The sequence below is a fragment of the Branchiostoma floridae genome, chromosome 12 (assembly GCF_000003815.2).
Source record: "Branchiostoma floridae strain S238N-H82 chromosome 12, Bfl_VNyyK, whole genome shotgun sequence".
Classification (NCBI taxonomy): Eukaryota; Metazoa; Chordata; class Leptocardii; order Amphioxiformes; family Branchiostomatidae; genus Branchiostoma; species Branchiostoma floridae.
Genome location: NC_049990.1, coordinates 22,280,924 through 22,300,859, shown reverse-complemented (window position 1 = coordinate 22,300,859; position 19,936 = coordinate 22,280,924). Strand labels below are relative to the sequence as shown.

Genomic DNA, 19,936 nt, shown 5'->3' with positions numbered 1-19,936 from the left:
CAGCTTTGTTGACACAGTTTTCAGTTCTTTCTTTAGGTCTTCAACTTCATCTTGGAAATGTTGGCACGTTTTTGCAAGGTTGACTATTTGCAGGGCATCGCGATTGACTTGCCTTTTTAGATCATCTAATTGTTTTGTGATTTTCTGCAACAGACCTTTAATGTCTTTTCCGAGACCACATGACTTACAGGATTTGTCCGAGCCGATTTCGCTGGACAAATCATCTTGTGGTTCATCATCAGTCTGCGATCCTGTTGAGCTGTACTTTCGTTTTTTTGTCTGTTCTGTTTTCTTACTCAGTGGAGACCCACTGGTCTTGTGACGAGGCATGGTAAAGTAAAAGGACTTGAAGCGCTTACTTATAGCGCTAGTATCTTCGCTGCGCTGTTAGCCGCCGTGCGACTTATGTAATGTTGACGTTTGATATCCCTGCGTCGCCGCCTCGCCGTCAGACGATATTCCCACGGACATGTTTCAAGAAAAATACCGGGCAAAAACCGCTGTTTCGCGTCAGTTCTATTCTTTAAAACATGTGGGACTCAGTGTTACAGTCTTATAAATATTTTGTAGAAGCACCGCTGTGGGAAAAAAAGTTAAGGAATGTATTCACGAAGCATGAAGTTCGCTGTACGGCACCATGACTGTTTGAAACTCTAATCAACATCCTCGTTTGATTGATAGCCGGCGGCCCTTTGATTAAGTCGGCGAAGTGTGCCTCTAACACTGCCGACACTGCCCTGGCGGTTTGTGGGCGGGGCCAAATGGCGAGGCTTGCCCGTGAAAGTAACGCCCGTGTTTTACATACAAACCTACGATGGTTTGTATCTTACGTTGACGAACCAAAGAGATTCAAATTTAGAACAGGAATTTTGGGAACGCGCCCCGCTCTTGTTCCAGAATTATGTCGAAAGAATTGATTCTATTTCCCGCGCTGAAATAAAATTACGCAACTACTAGTAACAACCTGTTGGTCAACCCCGATCCCCAAATACGGGACATTCCCCGGGAACTGAGGGATCCCACCCCACGATCACTCGCGACAAGGCCCACTCGCTACACTTTTTACATTTTTTTGGCGCGAACGCAGGGCGGCACACGCAAAATTTAGAACAGGAAATTTGGGAACGCGACCCGTTCTTGCTCTAGAAATGTGTCAGAAAGAATTGATTGTATTTTCCGCACAGAAAAAAAAAATGACGCAACTACTAGTAAGAGCCTTTGTTTACATCAACCACGCTCCCCAAATAAGGAGTTTCGCGGGAAATGTTATACATATTGGCTGTTCCGGGGAGGGATCCCACCCCGCTGATGAACGTGCGGCAAGGCCTTCTCGCCGCTCTGTTTACATTTCCGCCCGCGTGGGGCGTTCTGAAAATGGGTCGCATACAGAAAATGCATTGCAAACAAACAATTATTGCTTGCCGCAGGACTTGGGTTAGTATTTAAAATGTAAATAGTGACCCGCAAATCTATTGCGACTTTTCGTGTAACGGTTTGAGCTCGCATTCTACTGAACTCATGTTAGCGTTTTGCTGCGGTCATACGTTCTTGAGACGTTTCGATGACGTCATTGCCTACTTACATATTCACATACAATGCATTGGTCTAATTAGGCATTTATTTCATCTTTATGAATAGGTAATGCAATTTATTATGTGACATAATTCACTTGATTATATTTTACTCCAATGGATCTGAAATATCACCATACAAACGCTTCATTCATTCGATGTAACCAGATATTAAGAGGCTTTCAGTACCGACCACAACTGTTATCAAATTCGTAAAAGGGAGGTTTAAAGCTTGACTGGGATGTACTGTTGGTCGCCTAAGCCGTAAGTTTGTTCACGAGAAAGAGAACTGGGAAAGGCCTTTGGAAGGGCTGGGTTAACATTGAACCATTGAACCGTTGAACCATGTAAATAATGGGGGACATAGCCTTGCCGCGCACACACGGGACAAAAAACGTCGACTTTGTCCTTACATTGACATCAGCTTCATTTGTGTACTACGAGCGAGGATCTTGCCTGGTAAGTTTCAATGAGTAACTGTGATGTTTAGTATGGAAAACTTCTCGCCTATTCAAACACCGACAGTTTACACTGCATCGGCCAGTCCTCCAATATGACCCAATTGGTATGTACACGTCACCGCATATTGCCGCTGATTGAATCTACGAGATACACATTATCGTTGGAGGTAGTTAATACGCTGGATACTGGACAGACTTACTTTGTGAGAACAGTAAAGAAGGCAATCTACATCAGGGCTCACCAACCTTCTCTCAACATTTGACCCATTGATGACGTCACACATGCATAAAGTGAAGTGTCCAGAGCGATTATGCCAGATAGCTGAGGAGGAATGACCGACCAGTCAAATTTTGTTGAGTTGAAGAATAGTTTAGATTCTCCATAATGTCATTTACTAACTGATTCGATCTTTCATGTTTTCGTTTCGTCTTCGTTGAGAAAAGAGTATTTGTCATTTTCAGTAAGATAGTGAATTAGAGGTTCTGCTAGATGTCTCACGTGTATTCATTTTTACAGATGAAAATCCTAGATGACTTGATGGCGAGGAGCCCATCGGATTCACTCGCAGTGGCAGGGAACTTGCAAGCAGGCTTTTCCGATCAACTATCAGCATCAAAGATGCATGATCCACCGGTAAGTTATTTGTTGCTATCTATGTCATCAATTGTTGTACCTATTGAACAATTACGCCCAGATTGACTGCATTTCAAGTTTGCATATGTAATGATGTATGGTGAATTCAGCATAAAGCATATATAGTAATGTTGGTCTCGATTGATTGGGCAACATTGTCAGTTTAAAGTAACTAAGCATATAGTCGAAACGTCCAGATATGTTTATTTAGTATTTACACCTTATCATCTATGCCTTTTCTGTACTTACGTATTCTCTTTCTACCTGTGTCCATAACATACTAGTAAAATATATTTTTAATGAGAAAACCACATTGTATCTTCATTTTGCCAGGAGTTCGAAAGTGCCTCGTCGTCTTGTGTCGTACCCATAGAAGCGGATGATGCAGTTCCTCTTCTGTCAGAAGGAACTAGAGACGCACTCAACACAGACGGAGACAACTCGTCACGAACATCCCGTATGTCAGAACTCAAGGTACACGTATACTCCCTGTAGAAAATGACAACGTAAGACACGTCTCCTTTGACATGGTTTCCTATTTTCTCTAATGTCACAAATTGAAACCCTCAATGTGAACATATTGTACCGTCACATACCTTCGTGGAGCCCCTACGACCACTGTGGTTATGGGCCGTAAGTGAGTAATACTTTCACACCACAAACGAGATTGTTGTTGGAGGTTCCAAAATTATAGGTCTGTAATGACTAATAGAAGGCGAGTGTCATTTTATTGTTTACTGTATGCTATACAACAATTAATGAAAGAAATGTCCTCTTCAATTGTGTACCAAAATATTAGCTTTTGATATCTATTAGTAACTAGCACAGAAAAATTACATTCCTCATGCAATTAGATAAATCATGTATCTTTCTATTCATTTAAAACTATCTTGAAGTTCAGATATTGAACCTGTACATACTAACTAGTATACATTGGACTTTGGGGTTGTAGTAAGATATAACATTCTTATGCCCTTGTAATTGATTGTACTTAGAACTACTTTATCACCTTGGCCTGTACTTAAAGTTTACCGTTAGGGTATTCATTCTAATGATGTATATAATACCCCTTCCCAGGCTGAAGCCGAGGCCCTGCTGCTGAAGTACAGTGACCACTACGTCCGGCTCCTGGTCACCAAGAAGCTGCCGCAGCCCGGCCAGTCCCGCGGTCACACCCAGCAGGGCGCCTGTCTGTGTCAGCTGGTGGAGATGAGAGAGTTCGGCTGGAAACTCGACCGGGCAGGAACATCAGTCGTCTGATGGTAAGTTGACAGAAGAACCCGTCCCTCGACTGTGTAACGGGAACTGAACATGGAAGTTCCCTTGGCCATTTAATGGAAAATTCGACGGGGCCCATTTGTTTCCTTGTTGGTCCATTATTAGCTGCACGGCGGTCGGTTGCTAGGGTATTCTTTCTCGTTGCTATGCGAGTTCGACAGAGTATCGGGTTACAAGAGGCCTACTATTTGCTAACCGTAAAATATTTCAAAATAAACAAGATGTTATGACAAGAAAAATGTATTCAAAATAAGATTAAATTCCCAATTTTAGATAGTTTGAATCTTCCCGTTTGAATTGAGATAGTTGTTTTGTTTCGATTTTGTTTCCAAAGACGATTATTTTCTGTTTCAAGGAAGGCCTTAATTTGATCATACTCTTGATAAGATGGGCCGCAAGTGCCATGGCAAATTCTCGATTTTTATATTTTTCGTCATCCGAGAGGCAAATAACACCTTCTGCTTTGGGGATTTTTTAATTCTTAATTTTAAGCAAAGTTACAGTCAAAAATATGCGTAAAAATGGCATTTTTCGCACTTAATTACCAATAATTCAAAATCTAACGCATTTTTTAAAAATCCTAAAAATAGAAATCTCGGGAAAACCGTTGCGGTCATTTACAGCCGTCAATGAGTTATGTTGGACTCTTCTTGGTGGAGATCTTAAACGATGTTTACACGCTTGTCATGCCGCACGGAGAGCTGGAGGGTGTAATTGGTACCGGTGTAAACAACACTTATGATATTCAAACGCCAGTAGATTCGTTACATATTACAGGTCCCAAACAAAGTGAAAGCATAGATGTACCTTCCAGAAAATTGTTTATATTGGTTAAAAACTATATTTTTCGCCTGATTCAAGTTAGTTGGGGGGGAAAATGCCAGAAAGCACGGTTTTACCTGCAATGACCGCAGATGACCTAAATAGAACACGGGTTCGGTTCGAATTACGTCAGATGGAACATCATGGAAGAAGGTTCGAATTCGACTAGACATGGGAGATTTTGAGCCCGTATTTGACCACCGTGCTGATTGGCTAGTTGGTTTGTTGATTAACTCCTTCCTTGCTTGTTTAGCTGGTTAGATAGACTTCTGTATATTTGATCAATTACTTTGGTCTTGTTTACCAATATGTACCTAATAAACTCGGTACAAAAAGTTTCGCATATCATCTTTGATATATCATATTTTCGTTATTTCTGCATATACTTTAATGTATTATATATCAATAGAGAGCTAGTGTGATTCCCTTTCCTATGGTATCAAACTCATTATCATTCTTCACTCATGGAACACGCACTGGGTCCGCTTACGTGCATTTGTGCCGAGTTTATATAGTTATATCATGATAACCTCATATTTACGGACTATAATTGCCAACAATTGTTGAGGATTGAAGCGAAGGCTGTATGTTGTATGTTAGCTGAAAACTTTGAATAGATTTTGATAATGAATGGAAGACTTATGTAAGGGACAATGATGATTGTTTGTAAATGTTTGATGACTTTTTACCAGTTCGAGATTTTTTTTTTTTTTAAAAACTTTATTCAATATTTCAGCATAATACACAATAGCACATACATATACATCATTGAAGCACAATAAAAAACATTAACATGAGGTATAACAGGACTGGGTGAGAGAGAGAGAGGGATAACAAGCGTTGATCATTGGTCTGTGATTGACTTAACAGGTGTATCTAAGGGATATCTATCATTGGCATATTGGCAATTTTAGCTTTAAAGTATTTCAAGTTTGGTTTCAAATCTTTCAAAAAACAGGTGTAAATTACATATTTGGCAATAAGGATACAATGTAAAAGCTTGTTGTCTCTATATGTTTCAGATATTTCATATATAATCAAGTTCTCATCTATGTTCAGATCTTGCTGTGTTTTGATTTTCCACCATGTACAAACGTGTTTCCAGAAAAGTACAACTTCATTACAATATAGAAAAAGGTGCTCAATAGTGTGTTCTTCATTACAGTTATTACATTTGTTGCTTTGTTTGATGTTAACTTTTTGTAGCCAGTTGTTTGTCGCAAGATACCGGTGTAGAATCTTATACTGAAAACATTGTAATTTTGTGTCTTTTGTTACAACAAAGGCATTGGTATATGCATTTTCAATGTTACCACTTCCTATTTTTTGTATAATGTTGTTATCTTGACCTGGTGATACAAATTGTTTCTGTATCAGAATATCATATATTTGCTTACATGTGAGGGTATGAGGGTCTATCTTATCTGTATAATGTATGATGTTTTCAGGATTACATTATACAGATAAGATAGACCCTCATACCCTACTACTTCTTTCCATTTCTGTGGTATGGCTGTTTTGAGTAATTTTAATACATGACATGGATTGATTTCTATACCATATGTGTTGTGTAGATCAGTTATACTGTAAAAGGTTCCATCGTTTTTTAACAAATCATTGAAATATATAATGCCTGCATTAGCCCATGTTTTATAGTATACAGATGATGTTCCAATTACAATGTATCTATTATTCCATATAATTTGCGAACAGATCTGTCTGTGTGAGAGTGGTTCATGCTGTATTACTTCTTCCCAAGAGGATATGACATCTTTATAGAACAGTGGTAGGTTGGACAAGTCTAGCAGTTTACATGAAAAATTACATTTGAATAATAAGAAACCTCCCCATTTTGAGAAGAGACTTTCTTTTTCCATTAGTGGGTCTGTAATAAGCCTTCTTACCCATGTTGCCTTTATTGCTTTATTCTTGGTGACAAAGTTTACCATCTTTAGTCCTCCTTGGGATATTTTTCCAATCAGAGTTGTCATTTTAACCTTGGGAGGTTTGTTTTGCCACACATATTGAAATATATAATCATTTGACTTGTTTTATCAAGGTTGGTGGTGCATGTAAAACTGAACAATTATAAACAAGCTTGGAGATACCTAGTGTCTTGATAATTAAAATTCTGTCTATAATGGAAAGATTTCTACTTTTCCATACATTGCATAGTTTTTTCATCTTTGTAAAGTTGTTGTCAAAATCCTTATTGTAACATATATCTTTATTGTGTCCAAAGTGCGTGCCTAGGGCTTTTATGGGTGTGCAGGGCCAGCATGTTGGTAGTGGTTTGTCTTCTCTATTTTTGTTAGGACCTACCCACAGAGCATCAGTTTTCTTAGGGTTTAATTCTAATCCACTACATCTTTTAAACAAGTGTAAAGTATCTAGAAGTCTGCCTGCAGAGTCCACATCTGCTAGAAGGGAAGTCATATCATCTGCGTACATGGATATTTTATGAGTTTTGCCATAAACCTCTAGTCCTCGAATATTAGAGTCAGATCTGATTTTGCATGCAAGTACTTCTAGCCCGATAATGAATAGAGTGGAAGATAGGGGGTCGCCCTGTCTCACCCCTCTCTGTAACCATTGTTAACCACGCAACTTTTTATGTTATTATATAAAAGCTTCACCCATCCAATCATATCTTCACCAAAGTTCATAGTTTTCAGTGCTTTGATTAGAAATGGTATTTCAACACTGTCGTAAGCTTTTTTGAAATCTAAAAACATGATCAATCCTGCGTTGTTTTCTTTATCACAAAAATCTATAGTATCCCATATGCGTCTTATATTGCTACCTATGTATCTTTGTTTTATAAAGCCAGTCTGATCTTCGTGTATTATGACTGGAAGTAAGGGTTCCATTCGTAATGTAAGTGCCTTGCTTATAATTTTGTAATCAACATTGAGTAAGCTAATTGGTCGCCAATTATCCAATGTACTTAGATCTGTTTCTTGTTTTGGAATGAGTCTAATAACTCCTCGTCTTTGGGACATTGGTAAAATACCGGTAACGAAAGCGTGGTTGGTAGCATTAGTGAGATTATGTTTTATTAGCTCCCAAAATTTTGAATAGAACTCAACTGTGATCCCATCACATCCTGGTGCCTTATTTTTATTTTTGTGGAGATGCTCTATTGCTTTTTAAGTTCAAGTTCACTAATCTTCCCTTCACAACTAGTCTTATCATCCTCATTTAGTCTTTTAATTTCCTTGTTTTTAAAGAAACAGTCAAATTCCTTCTTATCTGGGTCACATTCACCAGCAGTGTATAGTTTTTGATAGTACTCTGCTTCTTTATTTATAATTTCTTTGGGGTCTGTTATCATGGATCCATCCTCTGACATAAGTGAGGTAATGACTTTTTCTTGAAAGTTTCGCTTCTCTAAGTTGAAGAAGTATTTTGTGCTTTTTTCTCCTTCTTCATACCATTTACATCTGCTTCTTATTATTGCCCCTCTGGTTTTCATATTTTGTATGTCGTCTAATTGTTCTTTTACTTCCTGTATTAGAATTTGGTTATTCAGATCATAATTTTCATCATTTTCTTTAATTAATCGGTTGAGTCTATTTTCTAATTCTTGTTCTTCATTTCTTCTGGATTGTGCTTTTCTCTTTGAATATCTTATGCAGAAAGTTCTGATCTCCATTTTTAAGACTTCCCATTTTAGGCTTGGGTCGTGAATATCTTTAAGTTTTTCTTCTATGTTTGAAAGAAGATCCGCCATATCTTTAATGAATTTTTCTTCTGAAAGTAGAGAATTGTTAAAACGCCAAAAGCCTGGCCCTCTTTTTTGATAATTTGGGGATACAATAGACATACAAACTGCTCTGTGGTCTGGTACAGGTGCTACACTTATTTTACATTTACTTGATTGTATCAAATTCCATGGTATGAACCAGTAGTCTAGTCTACACTTAACAGATGTTGACTCATTTTGCCATGTATACTGTCTAGTATTAGGTTTTTTTTTTCTCCATATATCAGTTAGGTTAAAGGATTTTAGTATCGAGTTCACTTCTTTGATGGCTTTGTCCTTCTGATTTATGGGTCTTCCACATATTTTGTCCATCTGTGTGAGAGATACATTGCAATCACCACCAACTATGATTGTTCCATTTGCATGTTCTTGTAACAAATTATTTATCTTCTTAAAAAATATTTCTTGCTCGTTTGCCTTGTTCGGTGAGTATAAATTTGTTAGACATAAGTCTGTGTCATTCATTTTGGTGTTTGCAATTATGTATCTCCCATCTTCATCAGCTTCTCTGTTTTCAATTTTGATACTTAACTTTGGATTGAAAAGAATCATAACTTCCTTACTATGTGATGAGCCATGGCTGTACAATATTTACCCTCCCCATTCTGTAGTCCATTGCTTTTCATTTTCTTTGACTGAAAATGTTTCTTGCAGAAAAGCTATGTCTACATTTTTGTCATGTATCCACCTGAATATTTTCCTTCTTTTGAATTGATTATTTATCCCTCTTACGTTTAATGTTATGAATGTTATTCGAGTATTTTGCATTCTGTTAGCAGTAGGAATCTTTCCTTCCCCTATTCTCTCTTTGACCTGGTAGGTATGAGTTAACCATTGTGTAGGCAAAATAACACAAGTACATTGTAAAAATAATACCTAAAACTAATGATGATAGATCTAATAATCTGACGTTGAATAGCACTGGCACTAGTATCAGAATCCATGGTTTGAGACAATTACACACAAACAAAAGCTTACCTAGCAGATTAAAACAAAGAAAGTTCAGTTCTGATACTGTCTGAACTGACCCTATACGTTGCATTATGCACATTCTGTTCTTGTCCTAAGTTTTTCAAATACCAGCATATTCGCGTGTGCGGTCTGAGATGACTAATTTGTCAAATCTGATGTATGCTAACTGTCCTCTCTCTCTAGCTGCACGTAAAGCTGGCTGGAGCTCCCTTCTCTTCCTTCTAACTCTATCAGAGAAGTCTTCATTCACATAGATTGAAGTCCCTTTCAGCATTTTGGCCTTTCCCGAGGATGGTTTGTTTGTCCTTATAGCGGAGGAACTTTGCGACGATTGGACGTGGCCTCTCTCCTGGCTTTCCATTTCTGTGTGCCCTCTCAATCTCAATGTGGACTGGGTTTATGTGCAGCTTCTTCTTGATCACGTCCTTAACTTTCATCTCAGCTTGCTCCCACGTTTCCCCTTTCTCTTCTTTGATGCCATCAAAGATCAGATTATTTCGTCTTGATTGGTTTTCGATGTAGTCTAGTTTTTCAGTGAGACCTGTGGACACATCGTCGTTGCGAGATGCAATATCCTGTTCTAACTGCTTTATCTTCTTCAGATTGCTATCCTTGTCGGCCTTCAGGTCTTTCAGTTCATCTTGGGAAAACTGTAAGCTAGATTTCAAATCCTGCATTTCTCGCACTAGGTTGTCCATTCTTTGGTTAGTAGAGTCAGTAATTATTTGCACGAAAGATCGAAAGTTCTGTTCTTGTCTGTCTAAAAGGTCCTTGTAGTATAGTTTCTGTTGGTCTAACAGTTCCTTCATGAAAGTGACACTCACAAATTCTTCATCAGGATTGGTATTGTTCTTTTTAGGAGGCATCTTGATGGAATTTTAGGTATCTTCTCCGGTAATGTTTGTATGTCTGCACACCTGGGCGGCTGAGTAATTGCGTGTGAGTGGGTGGGGGGGGGGGGCGCTCTGAAAAAGACAATCAGAAAGCCCGGCAACCAACTGTGTTCAATAAAAACAGAATAGAACAGCGATATGGTGTCAGCATAAGAGATCCTTAGAAACGGGAAGGAAACCTACTGGCGGGGGCTCCAAAAGGAGCCCGCTGCGGTTGAGACGATCGCAAGACGGCTAGACGTGGCGTCCTTTTGTGGGGTAGCTATGGTATCTCCCGGGAAACGCTTGGCTTCAGTCTCGTCAAATTTTTCCAGTACGGTGAGGTGTTCCGTCAAATGTTCTGTACCATTGACTTCAGAAGAACGCCTTCTTACAGATTTTGAGGTAATGGATGCTGGATGGCAAGTTTTGAACGTAAAAAATTGACAAAGTTGGCTGGAGGATGATGCGCTTAGATAGAAGCAGCCGCCATTTTCGTTACGTCATACGAGACACGGCCCGCGGGTTTACCAGTTCGAGATGCGAGATGTAGTTTTTTTACTTAATTTTGACATGTCATTGTTTTATTCACCAATCAGCTGCAATGTCAAATATTTACTCCTACTAGTATTTGTAGTGATTGTGGAGATGATATAATAGTCTCCAGTGAGCAGACGAAGTGAGCAGAGCTAGCCGTTTTTGCTTGAATATCATATATATTAGGCCTTACCATCTACGTGTTTGCAATGCGTTGTATAGATATTCAGGACTAGGCTTAAAACGTGTCAAAGAAGAACAAGAGCATATAGTGCGAAGTAAATTTTCCGAGTTTTGTGTATAGAAAAGAGCTAGTGCTAGTACGCTTTGGGACCATAACATTTTCAAAATCTATCTTGCCTTGTAAAGACATGACCACATGTATCATATCAGACACATGCTTGGAACCCATTCAATAAACCACATCCAATCACGAGTAAGACCGATTGTCCATGTAACATTTATTACATATTAACCTTAGAAGCGTTCTTTTTTGTAAACGTTTGAGGAAGCTCATGACGATTACTTAAACCTTAAACCTTCATCTGTCACGTGTCAAAATGTATCTTAAGAGTCATTGCAGGAGAAAACCAGGCAGAGGTCGGAAGATGGGGGTCGGCCAACTCAACTCAAACTTTTTATGTGGGATAGGTATGGGGAACTATGAACAGCCATATGATTAAAACCCTCCAGCTATTTTTCGTTATGGCGTTCTGGGGCCCCCCTCTGAGACCCTCCAAAATCAAACTTTTGATAACTGAAAATTACTGAAATTGCGATGGCTATTCTGATACTTCTGATTAAGATATGACAAAGAATTTTATATTCCCATATTCCATGTGTTTTTGAGTTTTACTGGTAAAAATTTAAAGATGAAGTATTGAAATTGAGAGGGTGTTACAGGGGGTTACCAGAACCAATGAAAACACAATTTTCAACTCTCTGAATTTCTGTGATCTTTCAGGGGTTTGTTCTCCGACACCCAGCAATTTAAATGAATGATTTTACCTTTACTGGAGAGAGGAATATCTACTAATTGAAAATCAAGCGTCGTTTAATTGGGCCATGTATACTACGAGCCGTGAGCGGGGGGTCTTTATGGGGATTTTCCAGGTTTTTGACTATGTCAAAACAGGTAATAACTGCTCACTACGGGGTAATGGACAGCAACTTTTTGGTGTCCCTGTGTAGGATCACTGCTTAATTGTCGAAAATGCTTCAACTAATTGCAAGTAATTATTGGGGCTCTGTATGGGGGATATACGGCTACTTGAAAATGAAATATACTGGTTTTCCCGGATTTGTTGCTCTGTAAGTGCTCAATATGGGGTAAGTTATGTCATTTATTTGTGTTTCTGTATAGGAACAATTCTTAACTGTCAAACAAAGCTATAACTATTTACTGCTATTCATTTGGGCTCTGTATGGGGCATATCAGGATGTGTGAAATGGAATTAAGCTGCTTTTACACATCTCAGTATCTCTAAGACGTCAATTAATCCCTTACAAAGTCTGCTTTCCCTATGTGATACATAATGAAAAATGATCTACATGGGGGTTATCTCTATACTCCACATACTATTTACTGCACTGCAGGCCACATGGGTGACCGCATACTATGATTGGCAATCTTCAAGATAGAAACATGACCCTAACAAAGAATTTTAGCTATTAACAAAATACGATATGTAAAAGTATACCAATGGTTTGTTAGTATGCCTGACTGTTCATTTATTCATCACCATAAGGACAGACTAAAGACATTAAGTCTATGAGAAACCTACATATAGAACCCTATTACAATGGAGCATACTGTCTGCAAAATACTTAAAACGCACTGTTGAAATGTATATTCACAAATGCACACTTTCAATTTTCTTGGACTGGTACAATAAGCTAGGTCTGATGTAATTTTTTACCTCCAAAGGGTAAGAGATTACGATTGTGGCTAGGCCTAAAAATTCACATGTTTGGTACAGAGTTCCTATACAGTTGTAAAAATCATGTTACAAAACTTTGTCAAATTACAAAAAAAATCAACTTGCACATGTACATGTGGATAGGATGTTCTCTAATGCCTGTATGAAAGAGTAGAACCTGTAATGGGAAGATGGAAATGATCTGATTATGCACTTCAGTTGCTTTAGCTTTATTGATTTGAGACCTTTTGTTTTAGCCTGAGTTTGCACAAGTTTATGTCTTCAAACATGACAACATGACAGGATGACTGTAGCCAATACTTAGAATTAAAGTATACACTGTCTTTTGTGGCGCCTGCCACTCGCTTTCCTCATCTATCGCTTCCATGTCGGTGACCAGAAATTCTGTGCTTTCTTGCTGTCTTTGTGCTGCTGAAAGTTTGTAATAGCTTGTAATCTGCTTGGCTGTGTGCCACTCGCTGGGCTGGAACAACCGCTTGCCATCAGATTCCCTAACGTGCTGTGCACATCTCGTGGGCCACTTGCACAGCACCAGCTTTCTGCCCAGACGTAGCCCCCCGATTGAAAATGTCAGTCAGATAGGCCTAAGTTTTCATCTTGCCTGACATCAGTTGGCAGCCTTTCCTAGTCCGGATTGCCCAGCCTTCATTGACAACTTGGTAGGAGGCCCAATCCGGATTCTTCTCCTTGTGACTGTGAGGCTAGGCCAGGGCCATGAGTAGGGCTGGGTACCGGTACAAAACCGGTTTTTCTCATTGAACCGGTCCAGAAAAAACGGACCTGAAAAAATTCGGTGGGCCGGATGTTGGACCAATTGGAAAATGAACTGATTACATGATCAGACATTCACACGTTTTCGGGGTTATCGGTCAAGGCAAATAAAAAAGAGCGAAGCAGAGTACACTCTATAGTAATTTTACCAACTTTTACAGTCAATCGTACAGAGGTAGTTACCCATGTGGGATTTTTACAACACCAGTGGGAGTCGAATGCTACACAATACAGATTTGTTTCAGCAAAATGGACCATTGTTACCCACCCCTAGCCATGAGCTATTCCAGTCACAGCTCGAGCCCACTGCTTGTGTATTCTGTTGTACAATGTATGTAACGTTGGACTCCCGCTCTAGTTCTTTAAAGTGTTCTCCAACATCTTCTAGCTTGTTGGCTGAGCTGAAGGCTGTCACATATCTTGGCTCAGGGCAGCAGAACAACGCTGACTTTGACCAACTGCCGATGTTGTGATGTGACTCGTTTGTGACTGTGGGGTACCAAACGGTGCTGTGTCAGGGTTGGAAGGTCATGTATCTGTGGCACTGGCAAAGTTCACTACTTCTCCAACCTCAACACCAAAGGCTCTCCAGACTCGTACTAGTATGTCTCAATCAGTTGCAAACAAGAATTGTTCTATTACTTGACATCTTCCCATTTTTGCCTTGCACTGCTCTTAGCTTGCTTCATCTGTTTGTGCTACCGCAATTCTATAGTCATCTATACCTCCATGGGACCCTCCACGCTTCTTTCATGTCTTCAGCGGTCAAAACATCATGTTTTTCATTGACATACCGTATTATGTGAGTCTTCATTGATGTTATCTTGCGGTCACAAATGTCCTTGCCTCCTGAGGGTCTGAGAAGTCTAAGCGCAGACCTGATATGCTAGTTTTCTGACCGATCGCTGGCAGAGACAAAATCAGCGGAACACAGTGATAACACCCTGCAATATCTCAAAAACACTTTTATTAGTAAAAGATTCTTGGACTTGACGGTCTGAAGTACACTTTGCAGAATAGCACAGACAGCTGACCATGCCAGTCCTGTCGGCAGTTGTTGAAAATGTGGACAAAACACTCCACATCATACTTGCCTTCGTCGCCTTTCGTAATTACTGCAGCCATTGGGATCCATAACTCCATACTAAAAAGAACATGGGACTTTTAATTCGATGGCTCTTAATTTATAATTCACCAACCCACCTATCTCACATGCAAAGTATGCCGGAAGATTACTGACCCAGTTCTTCTCGCTTCTGCCAAAGATTCTGATGCAATGACCGATTGAGTATATCATGTACGTGGAGACCTGATAACCCCCACGCAGAGCCTCTTTCATTAAGTACCACATGGTAAATACATAATAATTATGATTCTGTAAGGAATGTACTATTTGAGGACTTACAGAGCACCAAATGCGGGTAAAACCTGCAAAATTCATTTTCAAGTAGCCGTATATCCCCCATACAGAGCCTCAATAATTACTTGCAATTAGTTGAAGCATTTTTGACAATTAATCAGTGATCCTACACAGGGACACCAAAAAGTTGCTGTCCATTACCCCGTAGTGAGCAGTTATTACCTGTTTTAACATAGTCAAAAACCTGGAAAATCCCCATAATCCCCCGCTCACGGCTCGTGGTATACATGACCCAATTAGACGACGCTTCATTTTCAATTAGTAGATATTCCTCTCTCCAGTAAAGGTAAAATCATTCATTTAAATTGCTGGGTGTCGGAGAACAAGCCCCTGAAAGATCACAGAAATTCAGAGAGTTGAAAATTGTGTTTTCATTGGTTCTGGTAACCCCCTGTAACACCCTCTCAATTTCAATACTTCATCTTCAAATTTTTACCATTAAAACTCAAAAACACATGGAATATGGGAATATAAATTTTTTTGTCATATCTTAATCAGAAGTATCAGAATAGCCATCGCAATTTCAGTAATTTTCAGTCATCAAAAGTTTGATTTTGGAGGGTCTCAGAGGGGGGCCCCAGAACGCCATAACGAAAAATAGCTGGAGGGTTTTAATCATATGGCTGTTCATAGTTCCGCATACCTATCCCACATAAAAAGTTTGAGTTGATTTGGCCGACCCCCATCTTCCGACCTCTGCCTGGTTTTGCCTGGTTTTCTCCTGCAATGACTCTTAACTTTACTTTGGTACGTTGTTCCCATGGTTCTACTTATTGAAGTTTACTTCGCACTTGATATCAAGGTTGTAAAGAAAAACATGATGACTCAAGTATGGCGTCCAATGTATTTATTTGCATGAACGTGGTATGAAAGGATTTATCAATAACAGTCTTGCCGTACATTGTTAACCAGTTTGCACGATACAATCAATAAAAACATCTAATTCAAAATACCTGTCTGGTGATGTTAGCTGTGATGTGAATTTCACACTCATATTGTTTCACGCCTTTCACACTTTACGCTGTGCTAATCTGCCTGGATCAAGAAGCCGGAGAATGTGGTTCTCTCAGACCCTGTCAGGGCATAATTACCTCTAATCTGGATGGAAACATAGTCGTTTTTGTTCAAGTGGACAATGATACTGTTGCTAGATGTATCAGTGGAGTCGTCATTGTCAGTGTCGTAAATCCAATTAGACTTGTAAGCACTACCGTTTATCATGAAATATATATACACATTGTAACTACCGAGGTACGCGGAATGGCCGTTAAACACAAAGAAGTAGTGCCCGTTTACGGGTGCCGTGAACCTGCCGTTGGTGGAGTAGTGGCCCCCGATGTTTGTGTAGACTTGGTTGAATGGGATGATGTAGTTGCTGGTCGGGCGATAGCTGCCAGAAGTCCAACCAGCAGAAAATGCAGCCCAGGTGCCCAGCTCATCTACATGAAAATAAAAGTACCAGACTCCTTTTGAGTTACTGATTGGCAGAAGAGGGGAAAATACCAATCAAAACAATTTGCTTTCATGGCTTAGGCCACAGCAAGTAAATTTTATGGATGACATCCTCTGCAGACTGGAAAAATAATGAGATAGGGCGAAAAAAACAAGATGGGTAAAAAAAACAAGATGGCAAATTTTCAAAATACACGTTGTAACAAGACTTGAAGTGATAAAATATGGCATCACAGCCAACAAGGCATTCATTCCTGTATTTAAGAAGTGAACCAGTGTAGTTAAAGTGACACCAGTGTGGTAGACTGGTATCACTAACCATGTTGGCAACTACACTCATAGCTTCCATAGTGGTGCCACTCTTACAACTATCTATCAAGTTTCACTTCTGCAACTACAGTCAATTCTACATAGTCTCTAGTGTCAATTCTACATTCAATGATTAGGTTACAACACAACCTTTGCCCATTTTCAGGCGAAAATTAATGAGCGCGCGGATGTCATCCATAAAATTTACTTGCTGTGGCCTTACTACCAGTTTAAATCACTGATTGGACAACCCTAGGTATTACTAACAATGACAGAAATAGAAATGAGATGAATTTAAACAAAACGCAAATATCCAACCATTTCTACCGTGTCCATCTATGGACTAGATTGCTAATTGAAACAGGACCCGGAACCTGCATGACAAGTGACATCAGTGGTAGGTCCATGGACAGCGAATCAAAATTTATTTTACCTTGATAGAGACAGCCAACCCCGGCGTCTTCTTCGTGCTTGCAGTCGTGCACAGTCCATCCCTCGTGAGAACAAGCGGCCAGGTGTGGCTCCGAGCCGGTACAGCCGACACTGTCCATCAGGATCGGCCCTGTACCCTCCCCGTACATGGCATGCTCGTAGGCGGCGATGGCGTCCTTGTAGCCGAGCTGTCTGCAGACCACCCTGGCGTCGTTGATATCCCAGCTGTCGTCACAGATCGTCCCCCATTGGCCGTCGTGCCACACTTCGACTCGCCCGTGTGACGCGTTTCCACCCATTAGGCGGATCGGAAAAACTAAAAGACACAGAAAAAAACCCTTTCCTATATCACAAAGCCATATCAGCAAACCAGTACCTCTACTAAAATCCTATTGATGTGAATTGCCTCAGAGCATCATTTCACACAAAAAAAGCAATTGCTCCTTAATTCATGCGAAAGGATAAATAAATTGGTCTCTAACTACTAGTACCTAACTATAGAATTCACTGTTAGTGATCTACTTATTCCTGAAAAGGTTAAGTTCTATGTCATCTGTCTTTCGGAGTACGGGTATTGACATTTAAAAGATTAACAGGACAAAGCTATCACTACGGCTATGAGATATAGTTTTGCAGATGAAACATACCTGCCATGTTGTTGAGTTCGTCCACCTTGTAGTCCAGGGTAGCCATGAGCTGCTGTAGCTGACTGATCTCACCATTCTGTAAGGTGTTGGCCTGTATCAAGGTAGGTACTTCGGCAGCCAGGTGGTCTTTACAGAAACAAAAATGCCGATTTAGATAAAAATTAGGAAATCTATGTGGGACAGAGTTACTAATCAGGAAGAAAGTCTATAGTGTTCTACATGAAACACCAAAATAAGATGTGCATTACATATATCCTACCTATTTCGTTCTGTATGGTTGCGATTGTCGTCTCGTGGTCGTCAAGTATCGCACCATGCTGAATCAGTGCATTGGCCTGGTCGTTCAGTATCTGGAACAGCTCAGATGCAGATGGTGTACCTGTGACGAAAACAAACATCAGTGATTAGCAATATTATCCAGTTCTAATCAAAACACGGACAAGGAAAATGTTGTGTTTCCGGTTACCTGTCATAGTGAGTATAATTACAATGTCCAATAAATATTGTGGTCAAGAAAACGGTCTTACCCGAGCACTCGACGCCCGCGTCCTCCTCGTGTTTACAGTTAGCGACCCCCCAGCCGCTGTGTGGACAGTCCTTCAGGGCAATGACCCCTAATTGACGGCTGCGCAGAAGGTCCCCGGTGAGTCCCCACAGGATTGATTTTTAAAAGTATCAGAAGATGTGTTTTTCTTTGGAAATGTTGGCATCTTGGAGCTGTATTCTACAGGTAAGGGTTGTAGGTTTTTTATTATGTCGAAAAAAACAGACTTTTAAGCCTGTTTTGGGTGCCTGGAACACTAGAAAGAAGTTTGTTATGTAGCTGTCATTGTAGTGCCAGATGGGGTCAAAGGTCACCGAGTTGCGTTTGGATGCAAATCACCGGTCAGAAAGTTCCGAAAAGTTGAGAATGGACATTTTAGAAGCCGGGCTACCCTCTCAATGTTAGTTTTTCGAGAACGAAACGTCAGGTAGGTGACTTTTGACAGCTTCTATTTGCCATTAAATGCATTATAAGGATAGGGAAGACATGATTGGTGGTCACTGCTCTGCCATGTTCGGCAGGGTAGTCAAGTTCAAAATTAGCAGGTGTCAAGACACTTCAAGTGATGCGGGAAGGGTTGTCAAGCATTGTCACAAGTTTTAAAGACTTCACGGAGACCCTACTCCAAGGATTGGTCCCCAGGGAGCACAGGTGTCATGAGGGATGTGGTAAGGTTTGTGGCTTTGGTTAGACTTCATATTGTTTAGCAAAAAGTGGCACAAACAGGGGAAAATGGTAAAATCTGCTCACCCTGTCATAAGGGGACTACTCTCCATCAGTTTAGACACCAAAATTTGTATCTAAATGCTGTTAGACCACACTTTGGAGCAGATGATGAGAGTGCATAGAATGAGGGGGGGGGGGGTAGGTGTGTCCTTTGGGGCTTATATATCATTGGGGGCCAATATGTTCCCAAAAATTGGTTATATGGGCAAAAGAAAGGCTTTACCTGACTCAACTGACTGAAATTTCTTGAGAAATTCTGCCATATTAGTGGTTTTGGGCCTGATTTCTTACTTTCTGTACCTTTTATTGATAATGTAATATGCACTCTCATAAAATGCTTCAAAGTCTAACCTGGCAGCTTTTCAATACAACTTTAGGTGTGTAAATGGTGGGAGAATACTTTCCTTATGCTAGAAAGATCAGCTTTTAACTTTTTCTTCAGTTTGTGTCACTTTTTGGTTAATGCTATGGAGCCTATCAAATGCCTCAAACCACTGCCAAAGCCTTGAGGAAAGTCCTCTGACACCTGCCATGAGATCCATTCCCCTGGGAGCATTCTTGGTCAGAAAGCTTTGAAACTTGGGATAATGTTTGAAAACTCTTACTCGCATCATGCGAAATGATTGAAACTTGTCAATTCTCAAGTTCGGGCCCCTACAAGGGCAATGACCCCTAATTGACGGCTGCGCAGAAGGTCCCCGGTGAGTCCCCACAGGATTGATTTTTAAAAGTATCAGAAGATGTGTTTTTCTTTGGAAATGTTGGCATCTTGGAGCTGTATT

The 19,936-nt window shown here is 40.0% G+C and overlaps 3 protein-coding genes across 3 annotated transcripts in view; 1 reads left to right on the top strand and 2 right to left on the bottom strand.

The window, feature by feature from the left end:
• LOC118427684 (transmembrane protein 268-like) overlaps positions 1-4,012 on the top strand; it is a 22,509-nt gene extending 18,497 nt beyond the window's left edge. Inside the window, exon 9 of the mRNA XM_035837580.1 lies at positions 3,744-4,012. Within this exon, the coding sequence (XP_035693473.1) occupies positions 3,744-3,926 (183 nt within the window). The 3' untranslated portion in view covers positions 3,927-4,012. The remainder of the gene's footprint in view (positions 1-3,743) is intronic.
• Positions 4,013-9,423: 5,411 nt separating this feature from the next.
• Positions 9,424-10,421, bottom strand: LOC118427744. Its single transcript, XM_035837665.1, is given in 2 exon segments — positions 9,424-9,793; positions 9,795-10,421. Coding segments are annotated over 2 exon segments (765 nt in total). The 5' UTR covers positions 10,371-10,421; the 3' UTR covers positions 9,424-9,604.
• Positions 10,422-15,896: 5,475 nt separating this feature from the next.
• LOC118427197 (deleted in malignant brain tumors 1 protein-like) overlaps positions 15,897-19,936 on the bottom strand; it is a 4,741-nt gene continuing 701 nt past the window's right edge. Inside the window, exons 4-8 of the mRNA XM_035836834.1 lie at positions 18,412-18,498; positions 18,144-18,263; positions 17,885-18,010; positions 17,239-17,553; positions 15,897-16,483 (exon numbers count right to left, since the gene is read on the bottom strand). Coding sequence (XP_035692727.1) covers positions 16,071-16,483; positions 17,239-17,553; positions 17,885-18,010; positions 18,144-18,263; positions 18,412-18,498 — 1,061 coding nt within the window. The 3' untranslated portion in view covers positions 15,897-16,070. The remainder of the gene's footprint in view (positions 16,484-17,238; positions 17,554-17,884; positions 18,011-18,143; positions 18,264-18,411; positions 18,499-19,936) is intronic.